Source organism: Oxyura jamaicensis, chromosome 4 (genome assembly GCF_011077185.1).
Source record: "Oxyura jamaicensis isolate SHBP4307 breed ruddy duck chromosome 4, BPBGC_Ojam_1.0, whole genome shotgun sequence".
Taxonomy (NCBI): domain Eukaryota; kingdom Metazoa; phylum Chordata; class Aves; order Anseriformes; family Anatidae; genus Oxyura; species Oxyura jamaicensis.
The window spans coordinates 67297465-67315853 of NC_048896.1; the positions used below are offsets into that span (position 1 = coordinate 67297465).

At 36.1% G+C, this 18389-nt stretch overlaps 1 protein-coding gene across 3 annotated transcripts in view; it reads left to right on the top strand.

Annotated features, from left to right (window-relative positions):
• The window catches only part of DLC1 (DLC1 Rho GTPase activating protein), a 286531-nt gene that overhangs the window by 140406 nt on the left and 127736 nt on the right, over positions 1-18389 (top strand). For all 3 annotated transcript variants that reach the window (XM_035323410.1, XM_035323411.1, XM_035323409.1), the window contains one exon: positions 15882-15915. In XM_035323410.1, the coding sequence (XP_035179301.1) occupies positions 15882-15915 (34 nt within the window). The remainder of the gene's footprint in view (positions 1-15881; positions 15916-18389) is intronic.

Genomic DNA, 18389 nt, shown 5'->3' on the forward strand with positions numbered 1-18389 from the left:
GTGTTAGGTAAAATCTGATGATGATGACTGAGAATTTCTCTTTGAAATTGGTGAGTCTTGACTATCTGTACAAATGAAGATGAAAGCAGTTTCAGACAGCAAATACAGCAAATAGTTTGTATTTTGAAATATGGAAATTGCATGACAAAATTATTACTCTAGGCCAGGAACATACACCACTATACAGGAACATACATCACTATAGAAAGGAAAGCATACACCACTATACAGGAACATACATCACTATAGAAAGGAAAGCATCAATGAGGAATCAACTAGGAAATTTAAATAAAAGGCTGATATTATTGATACAAACCAGACAGGAATTTAAAAAAATGTCTGCATGTATTTTTTGCCTAGTTTGATCTTTCTTTGTAAAGATTCTCTCTTTCCTAACTACGAAATACTGGCCTTTTATTGTTGTTCTGCATGAATAAATTATATTTTTATGTTTACTTTTAAAAGTAACTTTATGTTACTTTGTTATACTTCTGTTTCAAAAAACCACGCATCCTTGTCATCAGCTAATGGATAATCTTTAAGATTTACTGCAAAAAAATGGCACGTTTTTGCATTCCCTGCTTTTTCGTGGCCTGACAGTATTATTAGCCCATTCTACCCCCCCCCAAAAATGCCATCAGTATCACCTTCCAAAATGAGAAATGAACTCAGTTCTTCCAACCAGTTAATCACCATAGTGCATGAATCCATGTGGCATATGTAACTTGTTCCATAAAATGCATGGGAAATTCTTTCCTAATTCCTGTTGAGTTCTGTGTGGTTATCTGAAGTTCCCACAGAAGCAATTCTAGCTATTCAATCTCTCCTTATTGTTTTCACTGAAGTTCTAGTAGCTCAGCTCCTCAAACTAGTAATTATGCTGTTTCCATGTTTTTGTCTCATGGGCTTTGTATGGGCATGTATGAAGTTTCCACTGTTGCAAGCATCGGTGCAGTTCAAACATAAATTTTAGCACTGGGAGCTCCGGTGTTTAAAAAAGCATTTGTATTTCCATCACTGCTTTAAACAAATCTGCTCTGACTGTCAGATTCTGGATACTCTGGAACTAATTCTCACTCAGTTGAGCAAATGTGTTCCCAAATAGTACAGTTATCCTTCCATTAAAGGGCAGTACTTGAGAAAAATTGTAGCAGTTCCTTCTGTGACTCTTCCAAGTCTTGGCACAATCAGCTGTTCATTAAAATTGTTCCCACTGCATTAAAGAGCTGCTCTTCACCTAGACGATGAACTCACCCAATTGAGAGAGACTAACAGAACATTAGAGCATTTCGTTAGAGTATCCATGCTCTACTCTGACTATCTAAGTAACTAAAAAAAAAAGAGGTTTCATAAGTTGTTCATCACAAAGTCTGGATAGCAGAATATTTAGAAATAAGGACTTACGTTACTTTGAGAAAATTATTTTCAAGCATTATAGTACTGAGTTAAATAACAAATAATTTAATTATTATAGTCTGCATCATATTAGAAAATACTTAAACAAAATTTCAAGATTCTTGTTTATATGGCTCTTCTAACCAAACACTACAGGATAAGGCACAAGTCTTGTCCCTTTCTATTCTACTCTTAATACCTGGGGAGTGGTGGAGGGTAATCGCTTTCAGACTTCTTTCTATAGTTGGCAGCAGGATGCGGGCTTTGTGTTATCAGTGGATTTGTGAATGAGGTGACAGAAGGCCCTCTGAGCATGAGGCAGCTCAACAGCTCACCTGCTTCCTCTGGGAGGCACAACATGACAAAGCCCTGGTGGGACTTTCTTAAAAATGTACACTCATTTGGTTCCCAGATACCAAATCTTGCAAGCTTTATATCAGTTGCAGACTGTAAAGCTGAGCAGGCCACTGAAGTACCTCATGAAGGTGAAATTGAATTGCCCGAAGGAACATCAAGTCCCTTCATGTTTGAAGTCAGAAGAGATCAGGTGAAAATCTAGTCTTTGTTGATGTAGGATCCAGTTCAGTGTTTGCCAAAGTTGAGGAAGACTTGCCATTGATTTTTCTTAAATTGGTGTTTATTCTTACCAAATTTCTTGTGACAGAGCTGTAACAGTGTTCAGGGATCATGCCCAGTGCTTACTTCTGGAAAACATCATTTATCCACAGGTAATTCAAATTAAATAAATACACATATGTGGAACTGGGGTTAATTTTGTCACTTCTAGCCAAGTCTGAAACTTCAGAAGTGAGTACTTTGATAGCATATCATATCTTCAGTTCCTGGTAAGCACTTAGGAATCAGCCCAAAGGATAATGAGTGGTTTGATAACTTTATGTAGGAATGTGGAAAAGATATCAAAGAGTGGACAGCTTTTAAGTCTTGCCAGCAAAGGCATAAGAAGATTCATTTGCTACAGAACGCAATTGAAATTCAACCTTGCAATAACATTCACTTTCATAGCACAAAGATAGTTAATAGTTGATATTGCTTACTAGAGGAGGTTGCAGATTTAAATTAAGTCTTTATCTTAATGCATAGGTAAGATGTGACATGGTTACAGAGGTCTGTCTTGTTCCAATAGTTTCCATGCACAATCATTTTTTCACTAGGTTATGAGAAGATCAAAATTGTTTGCCTTCAAGCAGGGTGCCTGAAACTTTCTTGTTTTAGTTCTTTAGTAAAGTAGGAAATAAAATAAAACCTTGCACTTGATTTGATCACCCCTAGGCATCAGAACAGAGTGATTTCCCCTGACTTGTAAGGGATATTCAGAGAAGAAAGGACCAGCTGTACTTTTCTATGAAGCGCTCATCAGAAATGGAGATAGCATACAGGGCAGAGATGGCCAGTGATGGCCAGGAACTCTTCTTCTCTCCTGTTTACCTCCTGTTCTAAGCCAGTTTTCAGGAGGAATCTCTGGACACAACTGGCAGAAATACTGATAGTATGCTCTGTTCCTGATTTGTGTCATGAAACTTCTGTAATATTGGGTCCAGGCATATAAAACCTGAAAATACTCAGGTGGAAATTTTGAGCAAGACCATACAAGACCAAAAAAGACAATCTAGGAGAAAAGATAACTGCATTACTGAAATTCTTTGACTCTTAGAAGACTTACGTTAGACAACTTGCAATAGAAATAGGAATAACATCAAGTCATACTTTTCAGTACTTTGTAATTACTGATGGTCTTAACAGATTTTAATTGCTATCAGAACATTGAGATTTTCAACAGCAGACAGAAATTGTAGCTGAAAAAGATTTTATATACCTTCTTGAGGGTTGTTAAGGGTAGAGGCTGTCTGCAAATACACTTTATAGTAACAAAATACAAAAAGCATTCTCTCGTGACATATTTTTCTTAGCCTCACCTTCATCATAATTTGTTTCTGTATCAGTATCTCTGTGTTCAGGACTGCACAAGGTTACTGTGAGTCAGTTAGGGACTTACAGGTTTCATAAGACATAGAGAAATGAGGAGAGCGAGTTCTGAAATCTGTGTTACTTTGTGTGGTGTTTATTAAGCTGAAAGTTTAGGTTATTTAGTCCTGTTCAAATGCAGCTTTGAAATTACATGCACTTGTAAATGCTGTCAAATTCTCACAATCACAGACTGAGTTTGTTCAGACCTCTTGGAAACACATGAAAGTTTGTTATTAATACTTACAGCAACACCATCTCCTGTTACTGCCTTTACTTGTCTTCCTGATATCCATTGAGAGAAGTTCTCCAAGACAAGCTGTCATATATCCGTAATGGTATGCTTTAAGCCAACCTCTTTTTTCTGCTTGGATTTCAATTTTTGAAATGATGCCTTTATGATGTTTTCACAAGACATTCACGCACTTTGTTGTCATATAAGCCAAGCTCCGTACACACAGCAGGGAGCTTAATTCACTTTCCACAAGTGTCTATGCTTCACCATCTCCATCCTCATTATTTCTTGGAGTCCATGAAATGTCCCTGATTCTCCCTTCACAGAAGTTCATCTATTCCTAAGTGCTGAGGTGCCGTTCTGTGTTCAGGAATGTTTGTCATTATCTTCTCAACCATATTGTCCTGCATTTAAAAGAAGTGCCAATAGTAGCTTAATTGCAGAGTTCTGTCCTCATGCTAAAAACTCTGAAAAATATGCCAGTTTTGATCTGGATATGCTAACTAAAGTTGTCTATTCGGATTGTTTGACAGTTTTGAATTATGTTAGCTAGTCAATTTTAAACCTGTGTTACTGTCTGCATTTCCAGTCCATGCTTTCTCAGCTTATAAATGAGATTGCTTTGGGAGACAATGCACAAAGTCTTACTAAAGTCAAGGTACATTACATCTACTGCTCTCTTCTTGTCCATGTAGCCAGTGATTTCATTGTGGAAAGCAAATCAGGCTGAAGACTTGCTCCTAGTAAATTAGTGTTAACTGCTCCTGATTGCCTTCTTTTTACTCGTGTCTTTGGAATGGTGTGCTCCATGATCTTTCCCTGGACTGAGGTGAGCTGGCAAGCGTGGAGATAATTTCCTCTTTGCCTTTTTTGAACATGGGAGTCTAAGTCTTTTTCCGGCCATCACAGTCATGATTTTTCAATTAGTGGGCCTGCAACCACATCAGTCATCTGTTTCAGCATGCTTGGGTAGATTTTATTTAGCCTCACAGGCTGGAATACATACAGCTTCTATAAATAGTCCCTAACCTGTTGGGTCCTTACTTCTCCTTTCTCTCTCTAAATCATCCTAAACCCAGATGGCAGGGAGTAGGATTTGGGAGTAGGATTTGCCTAACAGAAGCAAATCAGAATGGTCTATTTTTAACAAGATTAGAAGTACAAAATAGAGATGAAAATAGACTGGGCGACGAGACACTGGAGTGCAGCCCCACAGAGAGGGATCTGGGGGTCGTGGTTGACAGCAAGTTGAATATGAGCCAGTGTGCCCTGGCAGCCAGGAGGGCCAACCGTATCCTGGGGTGCATCAAGCACGGCATCGCTAGTAGGGCAAGTGAAGTGATCGTCCCACTGTACTCTGCGCTGGTGCGGCCTCACCTCAAGTACTGTGTGCAGTTCTGGGCACCACAGTACAAAAAGGACATTCAACTGTTGGAGAGTGTCCAGAGGACAGTGACGAAGATGGTGAAGGGCCTGGAGGGGATGACATATGAAGAGCGGCTGAGGTCACTGGGCCTGTTCAGCCTAGAGAAGAGGAAGCTGAGGGGGGACCTCATCACAGTCTACAACTTCCTCGCAAGGGGGTGTGGAGAGGCAGGTGACCTATTCTCCATAAACACCAGTGATAGGACCCGTGGGAATGGGGTGAAGCTGAGGAAGATGAAGTTCAGACTAGATATCAGGAAGAGATTTTTTACTGAGAGGGTGGTTGCGCACTGGAACAGGCTCCCCAGTGAAGCAGTCACTGCACCAAGCCTGTATGAATTTAAGAAACGTTTGGACTGTGCACTAAGTCACAACTTCTGGGTAGACTTGTGCGGTGCAAGGAGTTGGACTTGATGATCCTTATGGGTCCCTTCCAACTCGGAATATTCTATGATTCTATTCTATGAATATAAAGAGGCAGACTGTAAAAGTCTTGATCTAATCACCACGTGCCTGGTGACAGGACGAGGGGGAATGGGCTTAAGTTGCGCCAGGGGAGTTTTAGGTTGGATGTTAGGAAGAACTTCTTTACCAAAAGGGTTGTTAGACATTGGAACGGGCTGCCCAGGGAAGTGGTGGAGTCACCATCCCTGGAGGTCTTTAAAAGACGTTTAGATGTAGAGCTTAGGGATATGGTTTAGTGGGGACTGTTAGTGTTAGGTCAGAGGTTGGACTTGATGATCTTGAGGTCTCTTCCAACCTAGAAATTCTGTGATTCTGTGATTCTGTAATATAGGTTGGCTTCTTTCTTTCTTTCCCTCTCCTTGGCACCAATTACTAAAGGCTGAGGTTTTTTTCAGTGATCTCAAGGTGATGAGTACCCCCCAACTTCTATCACCACTTTTATTTTCAAATCAAAACACAGGAAAATATAAAATAGAACTTTCATTCTAAACTTCTGTCTTGAGAGACATTTTTATAACTTTCTGCAAACACACTATTCTTTCCTCGTCAAGTTCAGCATGCAAATACTGAGTTTACAAGGTCTTAAGTACATGGGTGGTCAAGGGTAATGCATTGTTGTGTTCTTTCCAATGAAAAACAGGCACCAGTTTCCTGGTAGAAGGACTTGTATAGTGTTGTTTTGTTTGTGGGGTTTTCACTAAGACATATTTTTGTTTACTTAGCTGCCAAGACACATGCAATGAATCCTTAAAAGAAAAAAAAAAAAAAAAAAGTACTACCCTTTCTGTGGCAGTTTCATAATTTAAATTTACATACAAAACTAGGAAGTAACGTGGGTGGATTTAAACTTTACATTTATTCTACCTGTATAATTCATTAATTCATTTCACAAATCCTTTTTTTTTCTTTTCATATGAAATACATCTGTTTTGCCAGAAATTTACTTTGCCCGTCTGCAGACTATCTGCTTGCAAAAAACACCTACTCTTTTCATGTGGCGAAACAGGAATTGTGGCTTTCTGGACTTCTTTGCACCACTGTTAATGGCCAGGAATATTTTTAAATGCTTGTGAAATATTGGTTGTAGAAGAGTTGAGTGTGAACATGAGATTCAGTCAAAAGTGTTTTTGCAGAAAATGTTTCATACTTGTAATAGTCCCTCTTAACTAAAATATGGAATAAGTCAAACTCTCCTCAGGGGACTGGTATTAGTATGAAAGCCAAGAGTGTGCTTGGACTCTTGTGTGCTGTTTCCCGCTGGAAAGTTTTGAAAGCTTAGAAACTGTGAACTACGTTTTTGTACTATGCCACACAAATTTTGGGAAAGTTGAAACAATTCAGAAAGAAACTGTTCTATTAGGGCATGTTCCTGGGGATACACACACACAAAAAAAAAAAATGCCCAACACTTCACAGAATTGGACCCACTTATTACTCTCAGGATCTGCAGTGCATCTGTTTGCAAGCCCGAGTGAGATTTTCATGGGAATAGCGTGGGAACACAAATGTTGATGAGATACTTCTTTGCTTAGTGCCTGCAGAAACCCAAAATAAAATTCAAAACAAAATAAAAAAAAAAAAATGACCTTGAAAGAAAACCAATTTTGAAACTTCTGGAAGAGGAAGGATCTTAAAAAGACTGTCTTCATAGTAAATGTAGTGATTAGTAAGTCTTGATACAAATGCTTACTTTTAGTGGTAGATATAAATTTCTGTGCAGATATGCACACACAAAACTGTCTTTCAAAAGGGAATGGAGACAACATAAATGAGAAGATTCTGAGTCAGGCAGTGTCAACTTGAGGCTTCACTTCCTGGAGTAATTGGCAAACATCTGACTGACTTTAGCAGAATTGTGTTCTGCATCTGTACTAATTTGTCTTTTTTCTTTTTTTTCCCCCACTAATTAGAAAGATATCATTAAAATGGAAATTCTTTTATAGAAAATAATATTGCTTGGGACATGTATTAGGTAAATGAATGCCAATATTGAACATGCCCAACTTCTAAGTATCCCATAAAAGGAGTTTATAAGATAAAGGATTTGCAGACAGAACTTATCCTTCACAAGCTTTGTTAGCTGTTGTTTGAATAGAAAAAGATTATACCTGTTAATTAAGAAAAAATAATTTGCCATTTCTATGGCTGAACCTTAAGGTGGTGAGTGGAATCTAGAGTTCACTACAGTTGACTGCAAAACATCTCCCAGGTGTAAAATATGTCTTCCTTCCTCCCAGACATGGAAAATATGTCAGCAGCATGAGAAGTTTTATAGACATGAGCACTTCTATTGGTTTCTGGATTTTTATGACATCAAAGATTCTAGCTTGACAGATAGTACCTGGAAATAAAATGGTGTAGTATGTGTGTTCTCTATTCCTGTGCCTGTTCATGTAGGTATGTACTACAAAAAGTTTGCTCAGGCATTACTGAGTTAAGCAAGGAGCTGCAAGATCCTAGAGAAATGTAATAGGAGAAGAAATGTACACCAGACCTGGAGCACTGCTTATACTGGTAATAATTCCAGCTGAGGAAACTATATGGAAGATGAAATATATATTTGATTTATTAACCATACCAGGGGAAGCAAGCTTTTGGCTATACGAGCAAAGGAAACTTGATACTCAGTTTGAGCAGAGTTTTGGTATTAAAGCAGAAATGGTTATATATTTATTTCCTCAAACAAAAGAACAGGGATTTGGTTACAAGCATTTTAGCATAAAACAGCTGTGCAGATGAATGTTTTGTTTTCCAAAGAGAGTTTTCATGGGATTGGAGTATTTTTTAGAACTTTCATTGTTATATTTGGATTAAAAAAAACTACTGTGCGTCATCTCCTTAGGCCCTTTTAGGAGACATCACTCCTGTTTCTTTTCTCAGTGATAAAGAACTTCTCATCTTTCCTTGTTACATATTTCTGCCTTTTTTTTTTTCTCTCCTTCCCCTAATGGAAAAGGGGAATTATTTTCATATAAACAATGCATTTCCTACTAAAAAAAAAAAAAAAATCTTGAAAGAAACCTAAGTTCTTGAATGAACTGGAAAGCAGTTTTCTTACATTTTCACTAGCAAGATGTCTTTTTCTTTTAGTGTATCTGTCACTCCCAAACCCTGAAAAGCGTTTAAAGGCTAGCACACTGCATATGCAGAATACCCCAAGAACCTCCATTTTCTTTCAGCTATCCTTCTCTTCTATGACTTAGAGAAATAGTGTAAGGTCACAGTAGTGTTTGGTGATTTAAACTCACACTCACAATGAGTTGAAGCATGAACAAACTGAGATACCAAGAATATGATCAAAGAGACAAACAAGATCCAGATAGCGTATTTGAGAATTTATTCCTTCAACCTCCCCCTCTTCCCCAAGACAAAGCTACTGTGGTTATGTGCTTCTACTTCTCGTCATTTGCTTTCTACTTGTAAAAGCAAACAGTCATTTATTTTAATCGATTTTGCTTCATGTTTTAGTAAACCAAGACGATGTGGCAATTATCACACCTAGCTGTCTCAATGATAACTTAAAGAAATACATTAACTTTGCACTTGAGCTCTTATGATCACTTCTAATACCTGCCAAAGTTAGATGCTCTTAGTTCCAGAATAAAATCCCCGTGTGGCTCTCCCAAAACTATTACTGATTCTGTCTGACATGCTACCCACCTCTTCTCTCCATCACATTATGATTAGCATTGTTATTATGTGACTCTTCAGATCCTGAGCAAAGAGCTGTGATCTTCTGTAGAAAGTAAGGGTTTCATCATGACAGAAGAGATACAACTTTTGTAGGAATTTATTCTTCTATGCTTGAATGAAGTTCAAGATCAAGAGCCTCTGTAGGGATCTCCTTTTTTTCCTTTCCCACCTGGTCGAACAAATGTACTATCACAGTCACTGAATTCACATGAGATTATTAACATAAAGGTTTGTGCCAAAGCATACATAGCATGTTTTAAAAATTAGTTTCTTGGGGTTTTCTTTTTTATTTTGAGAGAAAGGAGGAGGGAATAAAAAAAAAATAATTAAAAAAAAAAAAAAAAAAAAAGGCAGCCTGCAGCTGCTGACAATGAGAAGAGTAGACAGCTGGGGTTACCTGCAGAGATTCAAGAGCAAACTCAAAACTCAAACAGGATCAGAGTGTGAGTAGGTGTCAACAGTTTGCTTTCCTCCCAGTATCAATCAGTTGCTACAACGCTCTATATCTGATTTTCTTTTTCAGAATATAAAGCTTAACATAGTAAGATCTTCCTTGAGTAGCATAAATACCAATCCGTTGTATTTCAAGAAATTCAAATAAGAAGATATTCCTGCTAACCCAAGAGAGATCCAGGGGACTAATGGTAGCGGATTTTAAAAACGTAGATAGCAATCAATTAGTAGATTTGGGCTGACCTCATGGAAAGAGCACTAGAATCAGATTGCTCATTTACATATCTGATGATTTATATTGTTAATTTGTTCTCAGTTATCTCATGAACATGATATATGAAGCTTCTGAATTTCTGTAGACTGGCACTTGCTGGAATGGGATAAGTTTACTAATTTTCACAGCTACAGCCTTCAAAATTAGTAAGAATGACTTTCTTTTCTTGGGATGAGTAAAATCACCTGGGATTCTTGTCAGCCATGTGGAAGCATTTTCCAGATTTAAGGGCTTTAAGGTAAAATCACATTTGTAGACATTACATGATGTTGAAACAAATTGGAAACATGAGATTTTAATTACCTCTTACTGCTGCCTTAGAGTTGGGTGCCCTTTGGTTCTCAAGTAGTTCAGCTTTGCCAATGTTTCAGGGTTTATTGATGTGTTTGTTATTGTAAAAGGTTTTATAAGACAAATATTAGCTAAACAAATGACTTCTGAGCTTGGGAAAAAGCTCTGTATGTGTAAATGAACCCTAATAGAACCTCTGCTGACTGATGAAAAGCATGAGAACTCTTGGGGCTGCTCCAGTTCTAGAGGTAGTGTGTCACATCTCAGCTTTGGTGTTAACATTCAAGTTATATTTCCTTTAGGGAAGAGATGCATATGTTTGGTGGAACTGGAGGGAAGCACACAGTGTTACTATCAGAAGCTATATAAAAGTTCCTTTCTCCTGGAGAAATTCTGGGAAGTATCAAAACCAAGTTTATTTTACACATTTGTTTTTATTTCAAGACCTGATACGCAAATGATATGAGATCAGACAACTTCTACTTAATTAGTGATTGTTAGGGTGTGTGGGTGTGTTTTCCACAAAAAATGTGTAGTGAAGACTCTCAGGGTACTGAGAAATTCCCAGATGCTGCTCTGAAGGTTAAAGTCTTCAAAAGCACCCCTAAAGAGACAGGGCTTTATTCTATACTATGGCCAAATTCTACTTAATGGAGGACAAGCTGCAGACAGGCTGTTGCTGTTATGTGTCTTATAAACCAGCTGTATGTGATTATGACAGACTTCAGAGCATTGGAAGCTTACCTTGATCTATGGCAAGCCCATCGTAACACCAAACACAGTGCAAGACAGTGATTGTGCATCTTTGCTTTTGCACTTCCAATCCAGCAAGAGTCATGCTATGCCAGCTGAATGATGAAGATGTAGGAAGCTACCAGACCACCTCAAGCACATGCCCTTGGCAAGTGTCTCAGGGAGGGAGAACTGCCAACCAGCTAACTAGAAGGGGTCTCTGTGAGTGACCTCAGTGGCATAAAGAGGCTCAAACAAACAGAAATACCTAGGCACCAAAAAGGTGGCTGGAGAGGTGCATACAACTGACTGAAGGAGAACATATGCAGGCAAGCATACAGCTTTGTACTTATACTAGAACAAAACTCATAGAGTTGTCATAAATTTAGCCAGACTTCTGAATGTGATGTTAGTTCCGTTTTAAAATTCAGTTAATTAGTTCATGCAGCTTTATTGTTGGGTGGATTTTAATTGCCTTCTGCTCTACTTTTAGTAATTGCAATCTTCAGTAAAATGAAAGACCACAAAGAAGAAAGACCTAAGCAGATTTCCACTTCTAAAGCTGGTCTGTCCTGAAAGTTGGTGGTGGTTTTTATTTTTTCTCATTCTGTATCCAAATGAAAATAATAACAACGTTGTAAAAACTTCAGAGAGCTGGAAACTTGCTTAAATAATTTTTGTGAAACTTGTAAAAAATTAATAATTCTGAATTATAAGCCAATATTTCTTTTCTCCTACATTATTGCTATGACTTCAGTTAAATGCTAGTGTTTAGGCTTTTTAACGTTTGCTTTCCAAATCGAGTTCATTAACACTAAAGGATTTGGCTTACACTTTTCCAGTGGAGATATTAATTCAATACTTTGTAATGAGGATATAACTGAGGAAACTCCAGGTTAGGAACTGCACTATTTCCCTAATTTTAAGTTATCTGAGTGATCATGGATTTTTATTCCATCTATAACCCAATTAAAATTAACTACTAGTTATTTGAATTAAGAAAACTAGAGTATACCTTTTAAATAAAATAAAACATCTATTTAAGGACCCAGGTGATAAAGAACATGCGCTGTTTGAGAAGTTTTATATAATGCTTAAAATCTGCTTTCTATCTGAGCATTGATGACATCAACTTTCAAGTACAAGATTGTCCATTTTTACTGGAAGAGTCATTCGTCAAGTCTGTAACTTTGTTCACTAGTTTTTCCTTGGTAATAATATATTGTGTTGATGTCACCTAACTTGTGAGAAGTTAAGCAGATTCTTTTTTAAAATTCTCTAAAGAATTTTAATTTCTTTGAGTGTTTGATCATTTGGGCATAAGGAAGACAACAGATGTGATCCTAATTTAAAAAAAATATATACAAAAAAAAAATAGACTTAATTGTCTATTCAAATACATGCATGAAAGAAGACTGGACAGCTGACAGTCTTTAGTGATGGAAGGGCCTTGTCAAATATTCGTTGTGGGTGTCTGGCAGTACTGACAATGTGATTCATATAGTGCCAAATGTACTTTTTCTATTATTATTGTAATAGAACATAAACGCAGATGTATTATTTAGGGGGTAGGGTGTGTGAATTAAGTCACTTTTTAAAATAAAGAATCTCATTTGGAAAATTGAAGTTTATTGCTAAGTTATATAAAAACTTTCTTGCCTTTTGCAGAAGATGCAGTCGTGAAACAGCTGTTCATGTTTAGGGAATGCAAGGAAACAAAAAGATAGTTACCTTAATTCACAATAGTTTTGTCTGCAGATTTTAGATTGGTATTAAAAAAAAAAAAAAAGTATGTTTTTGCACTATAATTATGGGAGAGTCAAGTTGCATTCGGGTTCCTGCTGCTCCCAAATACACTTGCTCTTCTCTGCAGATAACACCTTCCCCTTTTAAAACTGAGGCACTGCATGCATCTACTCGCTGTACTGCTTCTGTTACAGAAACCTACAGTGCTAAGTATTTTTGCTGAACTCAGTCAAAATTCAGCCTCTGTTATAGAAGTAGCTAATAGGGTTGGGGGATTTTCTTTTTCCTCTTTCCTCTGCAGTGAAAAACTGCAGACGATGTTGGTTGCGGTTCATATTGCTGTACAGAATTGCTTGTTCAAACATCCAGTATCCCTGGTCTTTCCACGACTTTGTCTGAAAACAGACGAAGTATTTTTTGTCAGCCTGTCCATGATGAATCTCTCATGGTTACCATTTGCAATGATAAGCTTTTCTATGTACTTATTTCTATTTCCTGTTTAAAATGTGCTTAAGAGCTCAAAAATCAGATATTCCAGCTTTGGTCAAACAAAGCTTTTCGTGTGAGCAAAATCTTAATTTTAAGTTTAAATTTATTAGAATTTTCCACCATTTTGTTTGTAACCAGATCAGTCTTCTACCAAACATCTAATAAAATTCAAAGAAAATGGTTATTCAACCCAGTGTTGCACATATTCATTTATATCTGAGCAAAGCAACTGCAGTTTTAAATTAAAATGTCCCATCAATATAGTTTATTTACTCTTTAAAGTCGTATTTGCAGACAATACATTTACAGGGAATAAGTTGCAGTAGAGCAAGGATGCATACAGAAATATTAAATATGACATTTGAAGTAAGTTTAAACTTGGAGAGAATCCCACTATTTAGTGTAAAACGAAGTCTTAGGGGTATTTCAGCAATGATCTGATAAGCAATTCAAACCTGCTTAGTCCTCTAGAGGACTTCCCCCCAACCTTGGCTTGGTGCTGCTAAGAGCACATGCTATTAAGAGCATGTGCTATTAAAAATATATAGAGAAGTCTGACTTTGGGGGGTGTTGATATCTGAGGGAATATAAAAAGAAAAGAGCATATAGGTGGTTTTGTAGTATGGGGGGGGGGGGGGGGTAAAAAAGTGCCCTAATCATGTGGAAATTGTTAGTCAAGTTCTTCAGCTGTGTGAGGAGTGAAAAATAATGTGAAGTTACAGTGAACCCATCTGGCCAAGCAGGAAAATCTGGCTTAATTGCTCCATTGCCAGAAATGTTAAATCACTTCCTGGGAATGCAATTCATTTGGACCATATGGAACTCATTGGAGGAAGGTCCCAAGAGAATTCAAAACTGTACTGGAGATGAGAGCATTTCTCATAAGTAACAACCATGTTCTCCCACTGGGCAGCATGTAAGCAGCATATGTATCTGTATTAACAAAAAACTAAACCAATAAGTGGGCTGTCTGAGATGGTGTTGGATGAAACCCACTCACTGTTTACATTATTTAAAAGTTTCAAGAAATGTTATTTTCATTTAGGATTTTGTTCTCAGCTTTTAAGTGGCAACAGAACATTCTGTCAGAATTTTTAGCTCATTCTACTACTTTGCCAAGAACAGAAACAAAAAAAAAAAAAAAAAAAAAAAAAGGCATCTTGATTCAGTAGAATTACACTCTGTTTAGAAAACATACATTTAGGACAATGCTTTCAAGTATTTTTTGTGGAATAAGATTTAAAAAAAAAAAAAAAAAGACAAATCAGGGCCTTTACATTTACAATATTTTAATAAAATAGGAGAACTTACAATTTTCTGTAAACTAAGCAAATCTAAACTTTTGACTAAAAATGATACAAATTCTTAATTAATGAGTAAGGCTTGCTTATATACATAACTTTAGGAAAAACATCATTTTATCTCACTGTTTTAATGGATTTGGAATTTATAAATGTGCTACAATAACGTGTTCTAAGTCAAACATTCATGTTATTTGCTTGCTTGCAACTAAAAGAATGTTGATATTCCTTAGGAAAAAAATATTCCTATTCTGTTCTAAAGAAGATATTTTATTTTCATTTCTTTTGATGCTGATATTTTATGCTTCTTCATCCTAAGTAATAGTAGTACTAACTTCGTGACTTACACATCTGTCCTGAGGCATTATGATTCTGTGTATTTCCAGCTACTGCTTACCTGAACTAAACCCGCTTTAGAAACATTTAGACCTAACATCTAAAAAACTTACAAAAAAATACATTTGGTTGTTAATTAATGTGTTTTGGTGATCATCAATTAAAAAAAAATAATATTTTGGGGAAATAGCTGGAAGAAACAAATGACAAGGTCAACAATGTTTTAAAAACAAAATTTGCTGCCTGCTAATATGAATAACAATAGAGATGATTAATTTATTACTTTCTCTTTTATGGTTATAGAAATTCAGAAGTAATCATTCAGGTCAGAGGTATTACCAGTGACTCACACTGCAGTTACAGACAACATTATTAAAGTCCATTTAAGTTTGTCATAAAACCACCAGAGAAATTATCTTCTGTACTCATCACTCTGTCATATCCCCATTGAGTTCTGTAATTGATTTCTGCCATTCCACTAAATCACAGCAGTTCATCTTGGCTTTGCATTTTCAGCCTTACAAAGGCCTTCCCCATCAAACCATTGTCTCTTTTCACAGATGATGATTTCAATGCTGACACTGTTTGTTGCCACACCTCAGTGGTCAATGACTGGTTATCTGAATTTTGTCTCCTAAGTTTATCCTAAAGAATGCCTTCACATCTTGTTTTGTTTTGGCTAAGAAAGCTTAAAACTAAAAAGTGATCGTTGCCTGTTCCCATCTTTCCTTCTCTTGTCCTGACTGCTCTCTTCTGTTTATACTTAATTCACTCATTCTGTACTTCCTCTGTTTAGTTGTCTTTCCTGTTCTAGCGCAAGTCCTGGTTTCATGAACTCCATGGCAGAATTGTTCTTGACTTCTTCAGGAGAAAGATTTCTGTGTTTTATTTCATCTTCAGCCATGTTTTTTTCACTCCTTCAAAATTACTCAGTAATTTCTCACTGGAATTTTGTGGGCATGATTTCTAGGATGGTTATTAAAAATGCAATCATTGGAATATCATTTTAACTCCATCTCTTACCTTCTCTCCTAATTCTTTTTTACTTTTTTTCCCCCTTCAGGCTATGCCAGTTATTTCAGAGAAGGAGAAGGCTGGTGAGTAAATATTCACTTTTTGTTTGTTTGTTTGTTTTGTTTTCTTGTATTTGTTTCCTGGAATACAGCATTACTTAACTGAGTGGTAAAAGTCTCTTTGTCCTTGGCGTTTTGAAGGTATAAGTTTACAGACCTGAGAAATGTCTGTAAATGTTATTCATTGTCTCCTTAATAGGATATTTTCTCTTTCTGAAAAGATGTCCAGCTTTCTGTGAGATGCTAATAAAATTGTTTGATGTTATCCTACAAAGCACCTGGTTAAACTGCAGCTGTACCTTACATATTAGTTGTCCTCTAGATGCTAACTTCTTACTGGGTGTTAAAACCTATTGTGATTTATTTGGTGTCTTGATTAAAAAACACAGATGCCAATGGGTTTGTTCAGGTCAGTAAGATTTGATGGTTTCTTGTGAACTTTGCAGGCTATAAGTATGACAGGAAGCTTTGGTGGAGTATTTCATTGTAGATGAGAAATTATTATTATTATTTTTTTAGAATATTTTTCCACAAAATTAAAAGGTGTTTTTTCTATTCTTGTCTGTTATATGTGGTCTACGAATACTATGTGTACCTTGGTGTTGGTATGTGAAATATACATACCTCATAAGCTCAATAGAGAGCTTAGTGAAAAACATAAGCAGGTATTCTCGAATGGATATGGTGTTGTGATGAACACTTGAGAACACTCTTAATTCTGTAGCTCTCTAGTGTTTCAGTTGGTTTCTTAATAATTTATTTTAATTGACAGCTTGCTGCTAGACCTTCACAATTGCCTCAAAATATCCATATATGTCTGATTATATATTTAGTTATTTTTATTTATTGTATTATCCTGGTTCTGCTTATTTCTTTTCTTTTGCTTATTAAGTGAGACAATTAGGTTAAATAATTCCCAAACCAAGGGCCATGTTTAAGAAGCATTTTCTTTATAGATTTCATAGGTGGTATTATTTTGTATTTGTGAGGTGGGTCGCATTTAGCTATGTCCTTTAAATTATGTCCATGAATGCAAACTGGCATACTTTACAAGTGCCAATGGCAGTATCTGGCACTACTATGCATAGCTAATTTCAAATTTGTTGTCAAGCAGGCATCCAGCAGTCTGTTTTTGTACATCTTTAGCAATATTCACCATTCAAGATGATAAGATATCTGAAAGTCATTTTAAAAAAATCTCCAGGGCATAAATGTATAACAACTGCAATTTCATATTGCAGGAATAAAGCCAGAATGAATGTTTGCCATTGTCATAGCTAGTATCTTGCAGAATCAAAAATAAAATTCATAACTCTATGCATAATTTTTCAATGTCTACAAGTATTAAGTAGAACTTCATGCCATGTGGAATTAGTTTGCTTACATTTCCCTGTACTTGAGCACAAACTGGATTTTGAATGATAATGTGGTTGCCTTTTTTATAAGTTTTAGCTTTTGTTTTACTTTTTTGCAGCTCAGGAGATCATGAGGTTATGTTTTTTGGAAATACTGAGCATGCATTAGGGAGGTGATTGTTTATATCAGAAACATTGAATGAAATCACGTGTCTGCTCATAGCTGTTTTTGTCGAATGCAAATGTATCTTGACTCAGACATTCAGGTCTCATGTTCTGTGATCTAAATAGTGTTTGATCGCTACTGCTTACAGTTCACTAGATAAATGACATTATGCAAAACTAATGAAAGACAAAGCCATTAAGTATGGTGTGAAGGCCTTAACAAAATAATTGAGTATTTGTATCTCTAAGAGAACAAAACAAATACTAATCTTGTTATGTATTTGAAAATACTAGCAATCAAACTCTTTTTAGTTTTTATTATTACAAACAGAATAAAGTGCATTACAGAACAAAAAGAAAGGGCTGTTTTATTTTACTACTAACAATGCTAAGAGCACAAGGATAAAAAGCTTGGATTGTGACGTATTAATTTTTTTATTATTATTTATTTTTTTTTTTAAATTCACTCAAAATGCTTGGTCAAACATCTTTTCTTATTCTGAGAATTTAAAGTAGAAGTTCCCTCCTTCCTACATAATACTATTTAGCTTGATCTAGGACTGGAATGAGAAGTACAAGAAAATAGGCTGTTTATTTCAATGTTTCTGGTTCAGAAATTATATATACATATATATATATAAATGTTTTTACAAGACTTAGTATTCTGTAGATTCCAGAAATTTTCAATGATTTTCCAATAGACAACCAAATATTTAGGCCTTAAATAGACCAAGCTGCTTAAGCAGCTTAGAAGTTCACACATTGCTGACCGTTTATAGCAGATTTTAATGCTCAAAATTAATCAACTTTATACATGTTCCATCTTGAAGTATATTTAGGGTATGTTAGATGCAAGTTTTCAGGTAGTGTACTTTTCTCTTAAAAAAAAAAAAAAAAAAAAGCCTTCATTAAATTTAGAGCAAAGCCAAATATAATCCAAAAACATTGCTTCTTTGTCAATTAATAACTCGAGAGCTG